The 19,750-nt window shown below is 53.9% G+C and overlaps 1 protein-coding gene across 2 annotated transcripts in view; it reads left to right on the forward strand.

The window, feature by feature from the left end:
• Window positions 1-19,750, forward strand: part of LOC119519003 (c-Maf inducing protein) — a 232,059-nt gene that overhangs the window by 127,995 nt on the left and 84,314 nt on the right. For both annotated transcript variants that reach the window (XM_037816469.1, XM_037816470.1), the window contains exon 2: window positions 11,818-11,943. In XM_037816469.1, coding sequence (XP_037672397.1) covers window positions 11,818-11,943 — 126 coding nt within the window. The remainder of the gene's footprint in view (window positions 1-11,817; window positions 11,944-19,750) is intronic.

Consider the following 19,750-nt stretch of genomic DNA (forward strand, 5'->3'; position numbering starts at 1 on the left):
TCCTTCCTTCCTGTCTGCCTCCCTTTTCTGCAGCCGGTGACCAGTCGTCACCGCCTTTGTGTTCTCATCCCGGAGCTTTGGGGCAGCGGTAGGAGAGCCAGACACGTTGGGGTTTCAGTTCTGGCCCCACAGCTTGCTGGCAAGTGTCGCCTCTCACTGCCTCGTTGCTGCATCTGCAAAATGGGGAGACTCCCACCCCCACTTCAAAGGCTTCTTGTGAAGAGCGGCCGATGGGTGGCAAGGCCTTCCGCGTTGCCTGGCCACGCCATCAGGTTTCCATAAGAAGCAGCCCTTCCTCCCTCCTTTTGCTTCTCTCCTTCCCCCTCTCCCTCCCTTCTTTCCTCCCATCTTCTCTCAGCTTGTTACGGAGAATGCAGTAAGCCCGAACCACTGCGTGTATCTGATGGTGAAAAATATGACAAGACAGTTTCCCCACATGAGGGTCTTGTGACAACAGATGGCACCCACCCTGGGTTTCTGTGCACCCAGAGAAGGGGTGCCGAGTCCCAGGGGCTGGGGGGCTGGGGGGCTGGGGGGCCGGTGCACGGGGCAGAGAAGGGTGAGGGTGGGGTCGTGCATCTGGGGCTCGAGTCGGATGCTGAGGCTGCGGTGTCCATGGGGCAGAGGGCCCCACCTGCTCACCACCCCAAACATGCACCAGCCTTGTTCCTAATGGCCCCAACCTGGGAGCAGCCCACCTGAGCACGAAGAAACGGGGGTCTGTCCTCATAAAGGACGTCCACTCAGGGTTTAAAGGATGTACCACCCACACATGCAGCCACGTAGATGTACCTCGCAGACGTTACACCGAAAAGAGGAGCCAGGCCCAGAAGTGTGGGGAGGTGCTGGGGAGGGGGAGGGGCAGGGCAGCAGGGGCCCCCTGGGGCATCGCAGGGGCCTCGTGTGCATGTGCAAACAGATCCAGCTCTACGCTGAAGATTTGTGCCCTTTTGCACTTCACACACTTTGCTGTTTATACTGTATACCTTAATGAGATAAGGAGGGAGGAAAGGAGAAAAATCCAAGAAGGGGAGAGGGCTGGGTGGTCAGGGGTTGTCGGATCCTTTCCCTCCCCATCTCTGTCCCCCACCTAGCGACTTCCCATCCGCAGAGCAGGGTCCAGCCCACTTCCAGCTCCAGGGGCCCCCTCTGTCCCCACCCTGACCTGAGCCTGATTGCTGGCTCCCCACACTGTGTTGTCACTACCGGACTGTAAAGCCCACTGGGCACCCCCAGGACGGGGTGTGGTAGAGTGGGCTCTGCAGAGCCCAATCTGTGGGGTCCTTGGGAAAGCCAAGGTGACGTGTGGGGAGACTGCTTAGCAGAGCACCCGCTCAACACGCGATGACTGCCCTTGTCCATACAAGTGTGCGCTGACCTGGGGGGAGGCGTCTTTACATCACAGTCCTCAGGAGCCTCAACCTTCCACCTGAAGTCAGAGTCCCAGCCGCTCGCCTGGGGACCGACTCCTTCCATCTTCCCGTGCCGCCGAGACGTCTGTGGTTGGAAGGGTCTGATGTGGGAAGTCAGCCTTTTGCTCTATTATTAAACCTCTTGAGCCATTTGGCCATAAAAGGGGCAGCTGCCATAGCCAGACTCGTGATTAATGAGCCCAGAATGTTCCCCCGACAGTCTCCATGGAACGCCCCATGGACGGCCTCCGCCAGCCCCGTCCTTCTGCCCTGCCCTGGCCCCAGTGTCCGGGTGCTGCTCCGCCCGCTCCGGGCTGAGGGAGGGAGGGTGGCCATGTCCCCAGGCAGCCCCTCCCGGGCCCCAGGGAGGGGTCAACACTAGGCTGGAGGAGGTGGGCGAGATTGGGAACTCCTGGGGCGTCTGGGGGTCTGAGCCAGACCCTCAGTGACTGATGGGTCCTGCTCAATGTCGGTCACTCGGCCGGTCACCCCGTGTGCCTGGCACGCTCCGAGCTGGGCCTCCCCTCCCTGTCCCTGCTGTCGGCATGATGGAGGAGCTTGGAGAGCGTTTGCGCAGAGCCCCTTATTCCCTCTCGTTGAAGCGTGCAGAGATTGCTCCGTGTGCTGAGCCCACTGTGTGCCTGGCACCGTGCTAGGAAATGGACTCGCTGATGCCCACCCAGACCTGTGAGTTCCACCCAGTCCCTGCCCAAGAAGAAACCAGCACCTCCCACAGCCCCGTCCCTCCAGCCCCCGGTAACCCCACATCTGCTTCCTGTCTCTACGGACGTTTCCTACATGTGCCCATTAGTGCCTTTCACTCAGCATCATGATCTCAAGGTTCATCCGCATGGGGGCACGGGTCAGTACCCCATTCCTTTTTATGGCTGATTACAATCCGTTTGTGGATAGACCACATTTTGTTCCCCCGTTCGTCTATCCATGGACGCACTTGGTGGTTCCTACCTTTTGGCCGTTGTGAGTAATGCCGCTGTGAGCATCGTGCACGGGTTTTTGTGTGGCTGCCTGTTGTCAGTTCTCTTGGTACACACCCAGGAGTGGGATAACTGGGTCATATGGTAATTCTGTGTTAACTTTGTGAGGAACTGTCAAACTGTTTACCCTGCTGGCTGCTCCCTTTTACATTCCCACCAGCAGCATGGGGGGTTCCAGTTTCTCCACATCCTCACCAACACTTGTTATTGTTGATCTTTTTGATTGTAGCCCTCTCGTGGGTGTGACTAGCATCTCACTTCTACAAGGGAGGACATGGCAGCTCAGAGAAGCCAAGTGATTTGCCTGAGGCCACACAGCTGGCAAATGGTGGAGGCTGGATTCTACTTTAGAACTTCTGATTTTAAAAAAATATATTTTTTGACCTATAACATATGGGTAGAAAAGTGTACATGCTGTGTACCACTTGACTTTTCACAAAGTGGACACACAGTGTCACCACCACCCAGACTCCCCCTCATGCCTCTTTCCAGTTCTTTCTGTCCCTGTCCCTTCCGCCTGCCCCCTCCCCCTGCAAGGGTAACCAGCAGGGTGTCCAACTCACATGGTTTGCCCAGGACTTTCCCAGCGTAGCAGTGGCCGTCTGGGAAACCCCTTGGGCCCAGGCACACCAGATGGCCATTTGCCCCAATAACCAGTGTGCTGACTTCTCCCAGCGTGGATTAAGTTTCACCTGTTTTTGTACTTTATATAAATGGAATCACTCAGTGGGTATTCTTTTGTGTTGAGCTCCTTTTGCACGACATTAGGTTTGTGTGATTCATTTACTTGTTGTGTGTCACCACAGATCATTCATTCATACTGCTGTGTATATTCCACTGGGTGACTCTTCTTCTGTTGATGGACTTTCAGGGAGTTTCCAGGTTGAGGCTGCAAAGAATTGTGCTCAGGGAACATTTGTGTTCGGGTCCTTGGTGGAACATATGTGGGCATTTATGCCTGGGGGTGGAATTGCGGGGTTGTAGGGGATTCATATGTTCAGCTTTAGCGGATACTGGTGCACAGTTTTCCAGAGTAATTTAAGGATTGAACTCCTGCCAGCCATTTCAGAGTTCTGGTTGCTCCATATCCACGCCAACACTTGGCATTATCTGTCTTCCATTTGAGCCATCCTGCTGGAGGGGGTGTGGGGCATCTCGCCGAGGTGAAGTGGAGGCCCTGGTTTTTAACTCACCTGGCTGTTCTCAACAAACCCAGGACATGGTGTCCAGCTCTGTCCTGAGGAGTTGTGTGTCGGTCAGGTTGTGCTCCTACCCAGAGCCTCCACTGCTGGTCTGCCCCATGGTGATGGGATATCGGGATCCAGGGGGCCGATGGAAGTGGGAAAGGCAACACAGACATGGGAGACGGGTGCAGGGAGCCTGCGGGGGCTGGGCCTCCCTGGGAGGGCCTGACACCAGCACAGCAAGAGGGATGCCCAGTGCCAGGGCCCAATGCCAGCTCCATCGGGCCTGGTGGGGCAGGCCGCCCCTCCGTCCAGACTCCCTTCCAAGCCCTGTGAGCCTGGCCAAATTGCTCAGCTGTCACAGGGGCCCCAAGGCCTGATGGAGAAATTCAGGCCCCACAGACACAGATTTCCATCCATCTGACCTGCCATCTTCTGTCTCCCCACTGGCTCATCAGCTCCGTGATATTGGGGTCGTGTCCTTCTCCTCACGGGTGTCCCCCATCCCTGGCATGGGGTCTTACATGGCGGGGGGCTCCGTTTGTTGAGTGACGATGTGAATCCCGTCGTGAAGGGCAGGGCATAAAGGTTTCCCTTTAGTTCTGAATCTCGGTTTTCTTGACTGGGAAATTAAAATTACTAATACTGACCCCAAGGGCTGGTTGTGAGGATGAAATGTATTCATCAGGCAAAGGTGTTTTAAAAACTGATGCATACCAGGTATATATGACGCGTATGTGTCAGGTATTACACAAAACTGCGCGGACCACACGTGGCTATTTAAATTTAAATTAATGGAAGTTAAATAAAATTAAAAATACAGTCCTCTTTTGCTCCAGCCACGTTTCACGTGCTCGGTTGTCACGTTTGGCTGTTGCTGTGGTATTGAATAACCCGGACAGTGGACATTTCTATCATCAAAGAAAATTCTACCGGGCAGCGTGGATCTAGAGTTACTTGTCCTGCAGAAGGACTTAGAACACTTATCCCCACCAACAAGAACATAAGCGAAAAGAAAACACCATAAAGCACACGAGGGGTGTATTTTGTTGTTTTTTTGTGTGTGTTTTTCATGTAAGAGATTTTCTCGCTCGAAGCCCATTTACTTTTATTTTACACCTAACTTTAACAAGCTTGGCCGTGTGGTTTCGTTTCATGGGTCACGACAGAAAAGCAGTAACCTTTTGAAGGTGGGGAGAGGGAGAAGGTGCATTGGCATCCAGAGAAAGATTGGAAAACAATACAAAAGAGAACGACTCCAACTCCACTTGCCCCCGTTGGTGTCGCGGCCAGTGGCTCTGTTCCCCGGTGGTGCCAAGAGCGTGTCCGGCTGGGCGGCAGCAGGGCTCACCGTGGGTGGTGATAACGGTGACGACCCTGGGGCTGCAAGCCCAGGTTGAATTGCAGCCGGGATCTTTGGTTTACCCCGGCAAGGGGCAGGGGCCTGGAAGGTGTTCAGGGGACTTGTCCTGGGACCGGGCCTGGGCTGCTCCGTCCAGCAGGATGTTGTGTCCCGTCAATTTGCTTTTGCTGTACAGTTTTCCCTTTGTGAGATTAAAGAGAACATCGGAGTGTTTTGACAGCCCTTTTCCAGACGAGCATCTTGGGTTTCCACCCTCGAGGCTGAGCTGAGCCTGGGGTACTGGGGGGCAGTGGGGAGACGGCCCTGTTAAGGCCCTGCGAGCCCCGTGGGGCTGCTCCCGGCTTGGTCTCGTCTGCGGTCCCGGCTCCTTTCCCTGAGTCCGGGTTTGCAGGGTGCATGCACCCGGGTCCTGGAGCTGGGATGCTGTGTGGCCGGAGGAGTTTGGCTGCACCGAGGGGCGGGGGACACTGTCTCGGGGCTGTGAGTTGGAATCCGGGATGTGTCTCTTAAAAGCACCTCGCATGCCTCGGTTTCGTTTTCTGTGGCATTGGGATAATGGGGATAAACACCGCCCCCCATCTGCTCTCAGGTTAAACGAGATGATATATGTGAAGCCCCCGCAAAGAGATGCCCCCATCTCCTTGGCAGGGGCTTGGTGAGGTCGGGTTTGCCTGGGGTGCTTCTCTCCAGTGCAGCGGGGTGGGGGTGGGGGCTGCAGCCCACTCCCCCAGCCAGGCCGCCCCATGTCCACCGCGGCATGAGTCCATCGTGCTTATATTGCCGCGGCTGTGGGTGACTGTTGTTTCGTGGATGTCAGTGGACGAGGGGTAAGGCCACGGGACTGTGCTGTGGGTGGGATGGAAGGGGCTTCCTGCCATTGGATTCTGGAATTTCTCCCTGGAAGTTGGGGTTTGGGGACAGGGTGGGAGCGAATCCTTCTTTGGCTCCTTCCTGCTAATGGGAGGGTGGCTCCTGGCATCCGGGGGGCTGCACGTCTCCCCACGTGGTGACTCGGGCGGAGCCAGCGGGCTGGGGGGCTGGTGGCCCTGCATGGTAGCCAGGCTGCTGGGCAAGGATCCTCCGGCTTTCCACACCCGCAGCCTCGGGACTGAGCTCGTGGAGGGGGTTTCCGGAACCCGCGTTCTCCATCTGGGGGCCCAGCGCCTTTCCCACGTGCCTTGGAGTAAGCCCAGAGCCTTGTCTCGGAGGCCAAACATCATGATTCATACTCACTTCTAGAAAATCGCCATGGAAACCAGCAGGCCGCTTTGAGTATGGGGAGCTGGGTCCCCAGAAACGTGCCTCAAGGCGGGAGCAGGGGTCTGGGGGGCTGTTTCTGGGTGGTTTTGTCCCCGGGTCCCCATCCGCTCAGGCCAGGTGGGGACACTGAGGAGGTGCCTGGCTGGGAGTGGCTGGCTCTGGAGGTTCCTGGGGTCCCCGTCTCTCTACCCCCTGATGCCCGATCCAGGCGTTGGTGGGGCCGCTGGGGAGGCTTGACTCGGAAACAAGCACAGGGCGCGAGTGGTCCCTTACTGACCTGGCAAGTGCGAACACCCCACTCTAGCCCCACATCACTCCCAAGGGTGTACGGACAGAGGAGCCGTGCCCTGACCCTGTCCCGGACTCCCATGGGAGGCACATCCCCCAGGGCCAGAGGCCCGGCCTGTGGGCGTCTGCATCTCTGACACCCCACGTGGCACAGTCACCCCCTGCTCACCTGCCCTAGCAGGGCCCAGGCAAGCTGTGGGCCCAGGGTGCAGGCCCCTCCGTCTCAGCCAGGCTCCCCACTTCTCTTTAATATCTCTTTAATGAGACCAATTTGGCAGCAATGTAAAATATGCTCTGACCCTTTGTCCCAGTAATTCCATTTCTGGGAATCTGGCCTAAGGAAATAATCCTAAACACAGGGCAGAAAAGCATGTTTCACAAGGATGTGCATGATGGAGTAGCGCAAGATCCCTGTCCAGCGGGGGCAGGGGAGGGTATGATTAAATAAATGGTGGTAGAATAATTTACAGCCACTAACAGAATAGTCCTGAAGACTACTGCTCAGAAAATGGGATATGTGACATCGTGTCTTGTATGTGTGTGTGTTTTTTTTTAAGTGGGTCACAAAATTATATATATTGTATGAATTGGGTTCTGTAAAAAAAATTGTTTTTGGCTTTTTGTTTATTTTGGCTTTTTTTATGGCTTTTATAAAGGGTTTATTTGGTTACTAATTGTAAAAAATTACGTATAGAAAGCATTCAGGAAATAAATATACCATGCGCTAACGGCAATTATGATGTGACTTTTCTGATTTATTCTACTTCTCATTTTCCCAATTATCTTGAATATTCACGCTTTGCCTTTTTTAAAGTCAGTTATAATTTACATACAGTAAAATTCTTCATTTTTAGTGAACAGATCTGTGAGTTTTGACAATCCTATGCAGTGAAGTAACCACCACCACAATCAAGATATAGGATATTTCCATCACCCCAAAAAGTTCCCCCGTACTTCTTTATAATCACCCCCAAAAGTTCCCCTTCCCCACCAGCTGTTGGCAGCTTCTGATTGGATTTCTGGCCCTAGAGTTGTGCTTATCCCAGTATGTCAAATAAGTGGAATCATACAGTGTGTCATGCACTTTTTTTTACTTTTAGGAAAAAATCTTCAGTCTATGTAATGTCCTCTTAAACATTAGAGCTGGATTTCCAAGCTTCCCTCGAGTGGAGGAGAACTTCACTTTTCTTCCGTCGAATTTAGCCTCCCACCCCTGCAGGAATCTCCTCCAGTGTAGCTCTGGTCTTCATGTTCGAATTGCCAGAGAATTCTCAGTTATCTGTAAAACCGCCCCAGCTGTGTGAAAGTACCTGGCAGAAGCGGGGCTGACATCCGACTCCGAGAGCCATGCTCGGGGGCCCTCGACCAGCCACGTGTCCCTCTGCAAGCCCCAAACCTCCCCGTCTGGACTCTGGTGATGATGATGATGGAAGTAGTAACAACAGACAGTACAAGCTGTGTATTTTTAAATAAATCTTTAATTTTTTGAATAGTTTCACATTTGCAGAAAAATTGTGAAAACAGCGCAGAGACCTCCTGTGTACCCCACAGGCAGGTTCCTCTATTGGTAACAACTTACATGGAATGAAACATTTGTCACAACTGATGAACCAGTGTTGACACATTATTATTAAAGGCCACACTTGACTGGGATTTCCTTTTTTCGACCTACTGTCTTTTTCTGTTCTGGGTTCCTATATTCCATTTAGAACTCATGTCCCTTTAGGTTCCTCTTGGCTGGGTCAGTTTCTCAGACTTTCCTCGCCTTTGATGACCTTGGCAATCATGAGACATGCTGGGGAGGCGTTTGCTGGAATGCACCTCCCTTGGGGTTTGCCTGGTGTTTTTCTCGTGGTTAGACTGGGGTTACGGGTTTAGGAGAGGAAGATCACCGATCTATGGGGTCTTTCTCACAGCAGCTAATTTATGTTGAACTCTTCATATGTCCCAGGTGTTGGGCTAAGCCCCTGACAGACAGGATCTCCTTTAACGCTCCTGATAATCCTATTACATTCTCATGTTAGCACTGGGGAGACAGGCTCAGAGAGGTGCAGTAATGTACACAGTAAGTGGTGCAAGTTCAGGTCTCGATGATTCTGAAAACTCTGCTCTTAGCCAGTATGACTTCAAATAGTGGGAGAGCAATGTATCTGCTTTTTAAAAACAGTATATATTTATTTATGTCCAGCCTTTCCCCCAAAATGCCTTTGTTGCGACTTAAGATGAAGGCCACCTTAAGAAAGCTAAAGCGGAGGTAGAAAACCAGGGTCACCAAGATGGTGTCGTGCACCGTCAGCGAGCCCTTGTCTCGGTTCGTACGACTCGTTAATGTCCTCTGTGCTGATGTCACAGTGTGTGCTGCTGTGGGCTTGGCTGAGCCACTGGGGAGACAGAGCCCCATCGTGTTGCACATCTCAGATGGGGCCCTCGGAGGGGGCTGTGGTGGGAACAGCAGTCTTGGGGTTTCTGCTTGTGTGCACAAGGTGGGATGCTAGAGGAACGAGGCTGGCCATTTGCCAGGTTTGGATAACCAAGTTTAGTGCTTCATGGTCATGACACACTTCTGCTGCCCTGTGGCAGTGCTCATGCCGGTGGGGGTTTTGAGAACGGGTTTTTATATGTCTATCCCGCCTGGTGCAGTTCAGTGATTTTCCAGATGTGCTGGACGACTGCCTCTTGGCTCGTTCCTCTGGCCACTGTGCGCATTGGGGGATTGGGGACCTGGGGCTTGCAGGCGACAGGACCTGTGCGAGGAAGAGGTTGAAGTGGTCCGCCAAAGCAAGGCCTTCGGGGCACCCGGGGCCCATGGCAGGGGCATGGCTTCCTGAGGACAAAAAGCATCTTCCCAAGTGCGTTCTGGGTAGTGATCACAGGACACAGGTGAACTCTTTTTTATATATTTCAATAAAATATTCATTCATTCATTAAGAAAATAAGCACCTCCTAAATGTCAGGCACTCTTTAGGTGCTTGGAATAAAATGGGGCAAAAATTCCTGCTGTCCCTTTAGCAGGGGATGGGGGGTGGGGGTGGGGGGGAGACAATAAGCAACAGATGCTATCAAGATTTGAATGTCGGTCGGGAAAAACACAAAGGCAATGCATCCAGGTCCTGAATTTCACTGGTGTTGCTCAGGACAAGATGTCCTGTTCGGGCTGAGTGGTTTATTGCTAAAGATTGAGAACGTATCAGTGCAGAGGATGCTGGGGCAGGGCCGAGGGGCCACGGGGAGCCCCGCACGGTGGGCTGTGCTGATATCTCTGTGGGGAAACTGAGGCCACTCTGGGTTGGTGGCCTGGGGGCCGGGCTGAGGTGGGGCATGAGAACCGGCAGGAGACACTCGGCTCCGTCCTCCCCACGCCCCACTGCGTCCGAGCACCAGCGTCACCCACCCGGACCCTTGGGGGAGCCTTTCCTGCTTCCGTCCTCCCCTCCCGGCTCTGTGCTCCATGCACAGCCCCAGCGAGGCTGGTAAACCAGCCCAAAGCCCCCGATGACACCGTCCCAGCCTCCCAGCCTGGCCTGGCCCCCCGGATGTGGCCCTGTCATCGCCCCATGTCCCACCCACCAGCCCCAGCCCGCTCCCGCCGCCCTCGCACCCACCTGTGCTCTGACTCCCCGTCCCCTCGGCCGTCCCCGAGCACCCATCACCGGCCATCTATTCTGAGTCTGTGCAGCACCGACCGCGCCACGAAAGTTTATTTCTTTAGGAGTTGGGATTGTTTTTGTGCCCGCTGGGCTCCGGGAGAGGAAGGATGTCGCGTGTGGTGCTCCCTGCTGCATCCCCAGCACCCCGCATGGGGCCCGGAACTCAGTAATCTTGGTAAATAGCTGTCGGGTGAGTGAGGGACGTGAACGAAGCATCCGTCAATCAGCCACCCTTACTTCTGGAGCCCAAGGGCTGATCACGCCAGGGAAATCGAGGCACCTGACTAAGCACCCTGCACCCCCACCTCCATACCTCAACTTTGGCAGACACAATGGAAACTGAAAAAGCCAATGGAGGCATTGTTCTTACAGCTGTCCTGTAAAATTGAAAGTATTTCAAAATAAAAAGTTAGAAAAAGAACACAAAAGAAAGCCCTGATGGCGGCCCTCAATCCTGAGGGGAGAGGTACTCGTTGGGCCGCGTGCTTTGAATTGCATTTGCCTCTTGCTTGTAGCAGAGCAGTCAGGAGCCTGAGGTTCAGGCCTGGCCATGTCCAGCTGGGTGACCTGGGACAGGTGACGTGACCTCCTGGGCCTCCGCTTCCTCCCCTGTGCCCTGGGGACACATTGAGACCCTGTCTGTGGTGCCCAGTGGGTGCTGGGCGCCTGTGGGGGTGGGGGCTGCGCCTCTTCTCAGCTGTGCCCCGCTCACCTCTGCTTCTGATGTCTGGCCTTGGGGGCCACAGTGACAGGGACAGCACCCAGCACCTGTGGCCGGCGCGTCCCCCTGGCTCCCAGTATTCTCTCTCCAGGGTGGCGGGACTCCGCGAGCAGTGCGTGGCTGTGAATTTGTCTCTCCCCAACCCCACCCCCAGCGTCAGCGACTAATAGCCTCTGTCATTCTTTCTTTCAGCACATGCTGCTGAGCCCGTGCCCTCTGCCAGGCAGTGCAGAAAGAGCATGTGGTGTAGCCAGGGAGGCAGACACTACACAGATAATTGTACAATATTAGTCTGAAAATCATGAGATAGGGTGGCAATGAGCATGTGTTAAGGGGTCTGCAGGGGGTGGTGCCCCCCAAAAGTTCTGTTGAGCTGAGACCTGGAGAGTCACAGAGGAGACAGCTGGGGAGTAGGTGTGAGAAGGGGCATCCCCGGCAGAGGTAGTCAGAACCCACAGGGCCTGTGGCTCGGGACGGGAGTGTGGTGCTGGGAGCCAGTGAAGATTGATGAGCAGGGGAGTGGACCTGGGGGGTGAGAGGGGCAGCGAAGCCAAAGGGGCGGCTGTCGAGGTCTTCTGGGCAGGAGATGCTGGTGGCTGGAGATGGCGCAGGTCAGAAGGAGCCATGCAGGGCCCTCCAGATGCCAAAGATGATTGTGCACATGTTTGCCCTTGGCGGGGGTCCCCTCGCTGGGCCCGACTTGGCACAGCCGAACCCCGAGGGTGCATTTCCGCCAAGGCCCTTTCCCCGCCCAGCTGGACGCCACTAGCTGGGAAAGATGGAGTTTCCTTCAGTCCCCAGAGCTGCCCAGTGCCTGTGCCACCCCGGTTTGCCTGTCACCAGGGTGGGGACGTTTTCAGGAACCTTCTTCTGAGGCTGGATGTTACTTGATCTTGTAACCAATGCATGCATTTTCTTTTCTTTTTTTTTTTTTTTTTTTGCTGCAGCCAACTGGGTACATGGAAAACTCAGTGTCCTACAGTGCTATTGAAGACGTTCAGCTGCTGTCCTGGGAGAACGCCCCGAAGTACTGTTTACAGCTCACAATTCCTGGGGGAACTGTCCTCCTGCAGGTAAGATAAACATGAGTAAGCAGTTTCTTCTCCCTCGTCCCCACCCCCTCGCCCTCCACTTTTCCCTTGGAGAGAGACAGCCAACTGTCAGGGGGAAAGGTTGTTTAACTTAGGGTTTTTTTTTCTTCAAGGATAACAAAGGTGTAAACTGGGACTCAGGGGGGTGGGGAGGTATGCACATAGATTGAGCTCCTACTGCATGTCAGGCACTAACTCGGAGCTCTACTTGTTAGCTTTTTCTCCTAAGAAGATTTACAGGTTTTTCTCCTAACAAACTTGAGAAATGGGTTTTATGATTTCCACTTTATGAATGAGGAAACTGAGGTACACAGGTGCATTGTTGGGCCTTAGAAGCCTGTAAAAAGAAAATGAGACACAGATGCTACCTTTGCTATACTGTAAGTGAGGGGGGCGCCTTACTTCTTTTTGACCTAGGTCTTTTAAGGCTCACGGAAGTATGAGCTCTTTCCTTTGAAAAATGACCACGTTCATGGTCAGAAATGACAAAAACATGATTCAAACTAGCTGTGGCAGTAGGAAGATTTAAGGCTGTAACTGTTTTAAATAACTTGGAAGTCCAAGAGAGGCCTTCAGGCATAGCTGGATCCAGGGATCAAACAAGGCTGTTAACATTCAGTTTCGCTCCATCTCTGGCTCTGCTTCCCTGCATTAGCTTTGGTGACACTCAGGGTCTCTCCCTGTGTGAGGAAAGATAAGCTGCTGGCAGCCCCAAGCCACAGTCTGAAAGAAATGGGAGCCTTATTTCCTTGTAGCATCTTATATAAATCTCATGGAAGATCCTGATTGGCTCTGCACCGCTGGGGATGCACATCCACGGATTATGGTGTCCACCCTCGACACGGGGCTGCGTGCTACAGCAATAACCCCACTAGGACTGCGTGGGCCGGGAGGGGGCTCCGAGAAAGGAGCGGCAGACACAAGCGAAGGGCCACAGGCACATGCAGAAAACATGTTGGATATAATTTCAGTGGGATTCACCCAAATTCCAGGCAGGGACAGATGTCAAGACAGAAACTCCTCATCTAGAGAAAACTTACTCTCATTGGTGGGAGTAAATTGGCCTTTTTTAAAAGAGCTTTTTCTTTGTAAACCTGTCACTCCAGGGAGACCCCTTGGCCCCCAGAGATGCTCTCCAAACCCCTTTCTTCCAAAGCAGCCACTGGATTGTGTCATCACGTTGGCGCTAAGAGAGCCATAGTCTGCCTCTGGGGAACGCTGAGCTGCTCGAGCTGGGTTGAACAGCCGAATGCCATTTGGAAAAAGTCCCATCCTCCTCTCTCAAAGGACTCCAAAACCACCCCGTTCCCAGGCTTTCTTCTGATCTCTCACACTCTCTCCTTCCCGGTCCCTCCTTTCCCCTCTCCCTCTCTGTTTCCTTCTCTACCTGCAGCCAGCAGAGCTCCCCTCACTCTTCTTTCCAGCCATCTTCCTTGTTGTGGGGAGCGGCTCAGCCTCTCCCCTCCCTCCGGCCCCTGCCCCTTCCCCCCACCCCTGGCCTGTCCGATGACTGCAGCACAAAGGCTGTGGACGGGTGGTGGGTGCCAGCCCCTCTTGGGTGGGGGAGGAGCAGGGATGGGAGACTGGGTGGTCAACACAGGATTCTGTGGTGAGCCGAGCGAGAGAGGGGAGCCCGAGAACATTCCATGTAATGGTTTTCATACCATTACAGAGCGTTTAGCCTCTCCCCTGAGCTGGGGAGGAGGGCGAACCCGCAGGCGGCCCCATCCCTGAAGAGCTCCTTCTCCCTCTGGGGAGAGAGACAGAGCCATAAACAAATGAAGGCTGAGCTAATGGCTCAAACAGAGGCCTGTCCCGGAGGGAGGGGCCCAGGGGAGGGAGTGGCTCATTCCCCCTGGGGGTGCCAGGGAGGCTCCCCACGGATGGTGACATTAGAGCTGGGCATAGCGGGACAAGGAAGAGTGTGCCCAGGACAAGGGGAGGGGGCACACATCCTGGGCAGAGGGAATGGTGGATGCCGAGCATGAACGTGTTGGGGGAGGCATTTGCTGTGGCCTGAGGAGAGGGTGAGGTGGGCTTCAGACCCGTGGGGAGGTGTCTAGAGCTGTCAGACCGTGCGGGTCTTGTTAGCCAAGTTAAGATGCCATGTGGTGTATTTATTCTGAGGGTAATAGGGAGCCATTGAAAGCTCTTAAGGGATAGCAGCAATACAGTGGGTTCAGCATGTGCTTGACAGGGGTCTCCTCTCACTCAGACTGGGTCTGTGAGTGGCAGAGAGCCACAGTGGGGGAGACAGATGAGGGGAAATGCTTGAACTAGTGCAGTAAGAGAAGGTGGGGACCCCAAGCGCTTTTCACCCCACCTCTGCAGGCCACTGGTTCTGCCAGCAGGAGGGGCTCTTTGCTTCTTGGCTGGAGGGGGCAGCCTCTACGGCCAAGAAAGGCCAGAGCAGCAGAGCATCCTCTCCCTACCCCCTGCCCTGGAAACAGACGGGCAGTGAGGCTGCTGGCAATGCTGGTCCTGCAATGTCCCTTTAACCTGGCGGTGGCCACGGGCCCAGCTGTGATGACTCACCTGCCGGGGCCGCATCCGGCCGGGGCCCCACATCAGAGCCCCCCTGCCGTGCTGATGAGCCAGCGGGAGGGCCTCCGGCTGCCCCAGCACCCCGCTCGCTCCCTGCCCGGCCCCAGAGCGGTGCAGCCGCCACCAGGAGCCAGAGGCTGGAGCACGGAGGAGGAGGTGCCCGCCGCTCCTCCACCCAGAGCTGGACTTCCACCCCATCACCCAGGGGAGCCCAGGTGGGTGCAACCCCCACCCCAGCCCACTGCCGGTCATCTCCGTCAGGCCAGGGGCAGTAGGCCCTGATCAGCTCCGGCTTTGCTGGCTTCTCATCCCTCTCCTCCCTTCTTCCTCCTGGGGTTCCCGGGTGGCGTGTGGCCGTCTCGTTAAGTAAGTGGGCTCCAGACTGTCTCAGAGGTGGGCTCCTGGCTGGGAGGTCCGTGTGGCTCTGGGGAGGCCAGGGGACACCCTGAACCATTAGGGGGGTGCCCCGGAGGTGCTGGGCAGGACTTTCTTCAGCATCATCTGGTCTAGGTGCTGGCTGTAGCTGGCTGTGGGCTTTGGGTTTGTCCCGATTCATGTATGACACATTGTAACAGGACCTGGAATAGCAGTGTCAGGGAGTGCAGCCCCCACACCCTGGGGACGGGTCTCCCCTGCTCTGGGGTAGGGAGGCCCGAGAGCAGGTGTGCTGCTGGGTAGGGCCAATTTGAAGAGCTTTACCTGGGTGCCTTGGGTGGCAGAGGGTAGAGTGCCCAGTCCAGGGGCCCTGGCTGTGCCCGCTTATTTACATTTCAGTTTAATTTATCGAATCACATTAAAAATGCAGGTCCTCATTGCATCAGCCAACATGTCAGGTGCTCCACAGCCACATGCATCTGGTGCAACAGAACAGGGTGGCAGGGGTCTAGAACATTCCATCATTGCAGAAAGTTCTTTGAGACAGCACTGGATCCTAGAAACTTTTCATTTTGACCTTGCACTCCATGGGGAAAATAGCCTTGGCATTGCTGGGCATTCTTTAGTCTTCCAGCAGGCCTGAAAACCTGAATAGCGCCCCATCCTGCCACAAACAGACAGCTCTTCTCTGCTGGGAGCAGGGCAGGGGCTCCAGGTCATTCTGACCCACAGAGGGGCTGGTATCCCTTCTCTGCCCCAGCCTGCCTCGGCTCTCCCCAGCTCTCTCTCTCTCTCTCCCCTCTCTCTTTGCATTTCCCGTATCTGTCAGTTTTCCTCTCTTGGACACTTTTTTCCTCCATCTCTCTTTCTCTTGTCTCTTCTCTCTCTCTTTACCTCTTGCTGTACTTCGCTCTCAGTGTCTCTCTAGTCCTCCTTGGATTGTCTTTCTTTTTCTCGCGATGTCTTTCTCCAAGTTTCCATGTCTCTCTCCACTTCCCGCCTTTCTCTGTGCCTGTCTCCCTCCCTTCCTCTCTCTGTCTCTCCCCTCTTCTCTCCACTCCCCCCTCTTCCCTCACAATCTCTCTCCCAGGGCCTGCTTTGTTAGACTTCAAATCAGTGCCTCACCTAGACCTCGGGGAGGTGGACCATGTACGTTTGAGGAAGGATAAGACACTTCTAGGCAAATGTGCCTTCTCCCCAGCTCGGAGACACCGAGCAGTCGCCGGCAGTTGGAATCGTTAGAGGGAGGCACGGAGCCTTCCAGCGTGGGCCCAGCTGGGGTGTTTCTGGTTGCTTAGTGTTTGCCGTGAGCTCCCCCGATGCCGTGTTGTCAGAATCCCTGGTTGCAAAAAGGACACATTGATTTTCCTTCTTCCCCCCATGCCCTTTCTGCTCATGTTTCATTGAGAGGGGCTGTAGGGTATTAAAGAATGACATGGTGGCAGATTGTCTTCTGGGGATTTCTGCCTCACTTCTGGGTTCCCACCCATCCAAAAACAGGGACAGAGTCCACTGCTCCTAAAACAGGGTTTTGGGCAAGGCCAGGAGCCGGGAGACGCTCCTTCTTGAAAGTGGGCCCTTCTCGTTGACATTCCAGAAGTCTCAGGGAGATGGCAGCTGTTTACCCCAAACGTTGGCAGCAGGGATGGGGCGGGGTTGCCTTCTTACTGGAAGCTGTATAGAAAGACCTTTCCGGTTTGGGAAGCAGGTGCTTTTTTTTCCCCTAAGAAGTCTGGCTGGAGAAGGGGAACTTGGGAACTGGCACCCCAGTGCCCTTTGGGCTGTTTTCCTCACCTCTGAAGACAATGCAACAATGAGAAAGAACTTGGCAACTTTTGAGGAGGAAATTAGGCAGAATTTGCCTGGAACGGGGCCCTTTCATCTCTGTGAAAAGTCAGAATGCCCTGCGCCGGCCAGACTGCAGAGGGGTTCTTTCTCGGGTTTGAACCTGATTCTGCTCCAGGTGACCCTTGGCAGTCAGAGCTGTGCCCAGGGTGCCTGAGGGGCTGGGTCAGCCTGGCTGGAGGCCGTGGGCACGGGGAGTCTCCCGGCAGCCTGTGCGCTTCTCAACTAGACAAGCCCAAGGAGGAGCTATTGATGGTCCGTTTTGTCGCAGCCTCTCTGGCTCTGTCTGTGCTAGAGGGACGTGGTCACGAGAAGGTGGTGGTGACACCACGGATCATCACCCCCTCTTCCAGAGGAAAGTTCTGGTCCACCCCCTTGTTTGTGAGCTGGGGTCTCCTTGGCTATTGCCATGGGGTGCCAAGTCCTTCCTCTTCTCTCTCATCAGCAGGTGGCTGCTGTGGGGAAATAATGCTTTTAGGTTTCCCAGCCTAACTCCAGGGAACCCAAAAGAGCTCAATACTTCACTCTTGTGTTCCAGGATTGGGTAGTAAGGAGAGCAGACTGTGGGGCCAGGCAGACCTGAGTTCCAACCCAGCCCTGCCATGCACTCGCCAAGCACTAACCTGGTAACCCCGGGCAGCGGGAAGAGCCTCTCCAGGCCTCACTCACTTTATCTGTGAACTTGGCCCCATAATGCCTGTCCCTGGCTACTGTGAAGATCAGAGATATTTTACATAAAATGCTTAACATGGTGTTTGGCATTCAAGAAAAGGCCACTATGATTATTTCTAGAGCCTTGGTTTAATTCAAGTTGCAGAAGAGAGGGTATCAAGACTAAAAAGTTCTTTTGAAGTTCTATGGCACATGAAATTTTCTTCAGTGAGCAGAATGGGTATAGCAGTGCTCCATCCACCCATCCATCACCCATGCAGCCATGCATATATCCGTCTGTCCATCCATCCATGCATGCATGCATCCATTCATCCATCCACACATCCTTCCATGCATACATTTATCCATATGTCCATCCATCCACCCATGCATTTATCCGTCTGTCTTCTATTCACCCATGCATCCATTTATCCATCTGTCCATGCATCCATCCATCTGAGCATATTCATTCACTCAACAAGTGAGTCAGTCACTCATTAAACCCATGTTTTTCTGGATTCTGTGGACACCGTGGTGCATGACTCAGACATAGTCTCTGTCCTCACAGAGCCCGAGGCCTGGAGGGGAAGAGGGACAACCAGACAAGTTGGTTGTGAAACACTAGCAGTGGCACCTGACTTGGCCCCTGTAGGAAATGTGTTCTGGAGAAAAGGCATTTCAGGGGAGACCGGAAGGGTGAATCAAGGTTGCCAGGCAGTGGAGGGAGTTGGGGTACACGTGGCACGTTCTTGGTGAAGCGCACACTGTGCGTGAAAGCCAGAGGAGAGAACAAGGCCTTGGTGAGGAAATGGGAGCTGTTCAGCAGGACCAAGGCGTAGGGGGAAGGAGGGAAGCCGTGCGTCACAGGCAGGCATATGGATAGATTGGGGCGTGTCAGGACTACCAGGGTCAGGAAAATCTAGCTTGCCATTGTTTGAGCCCTTGGAACCTCTCTTGGCAACCCGGCAGCTTCCCCTATCCCACACCCCCCACCCATCATCACCCCCAGGAGGGGTGTCTGGAATCGCCAGTAGACAGGTCTGTGCAGACATGAACTTGGCACCTGGTGGAGGCATCCACAGAAACCATTTTGTGCCCGGCAGCCCAGGCTGAGCCCAGATGGGAAGGATGGGAGGAGGCCCTTAGCTCCTGGAGGTATCAGAACCCGCGGACACGCCCTTCTCCTCCTCTCCCTGGAAGGCTGTGAATGCTGCAGACCTGGGAGGGGAAGACAAGTAGATACTTTGTTTCAAAGCAAGAATGGGCAGATGGATTTTTTTACAGCACTTGGCACTGGGGTGTGTTTTTCCAACATGCCATTGCACTTCCTTCTCACAACTAAACTTGGGGCAGGAATTACTCTTTCTGTTGTCCAGACGAGGAACTGAGGCTCAGAGGGGTTAAAGTGGCTCACCCAATTTCATGCAGCCAGCGAGGAGCTACATCTCTCTAAGCCTCGGTTTTCTCATCTGTAAATTGGGAAGATGCAGCAGCATACCTAGATTTCAAAGCTGCTGTGAGGACCGGTGTGATACTGTATAATGCCCGAAACATGGGAAGCCCTAAAGAAATGTTAGCTCCTGCTGTTGTTTCTAATTCATCTATTTATTGATTAATTGAGCATCTGGTATGTACCCTTTGTATACATATCTGATATGTTATCTTAGATCATACTGAAATAGAAATGGGTGTTCTTAGCCCTACCTTAGAGATAATAAGAGCAATAATATCTGTGATTAGGAGAATAACACACACATCCCAGGCTCCCCTGCAAAGACATCCACATTCTAATCCCTGAAATCTATGGCCATCTTACTGGGCATGACAGAAAGGGCTTTGCAGATGTGATCAAGGTAAGGATCTTGAGATCCTTGGGTTATCAGGTGTGTCCATTATCCTCACAGGGATGTTAATAAGAGGGAGGCAGGAGGGTCGGAGTCGAGAAGGAGATGTGAGAACGGAAGCACAGCTCAGATGGGAGAGAGACTGGGAGATACTACGCTGCTGGCTGTGAAGATGGAGGAAGGGGCTGTGAGCCAAGGAATGGAGGTGGCTTCTTGAAGCTGAGACAGGCAAGGAAACTGGCTCTCCCTAGAGCCTCCAAAAGGGGCACTTTGATTTTAACCCAGTGAAACCCATTTCAGACTTCTAACCTCCAGAACTATAAGAATAAATGTTTTAGTGTTTTAAGCCAGTAAATTGGTGGCAATTTGTTATAGCCACAATAGGAAAGTAGTAAAATATCAAATACTGATACAGAGCTTATAAAGTAAAGTGCCAGGCATATAAGTTTTTATATAGGTTAATTAATTTAATCCTGAAAACCCAGTTGGGATGTAATTTCATAATTCCCATTTTTGGGGTGAGGAAAAAG

Source organism: Choloepus didactylus, chromosome 22 (assembly GCF_015220235.1).
Source record: "Choloepus didactylus isolate mChoDid1 chromosome 22, mChoDid1.pri, whole genome shotgun sequence".
Taxonomy (NCBI): Eukaryota; Metazoa; Chordata; class Mammalia; order Pilosa; family Megalonychidae; genus Choloepus; species Choloepus didactylus.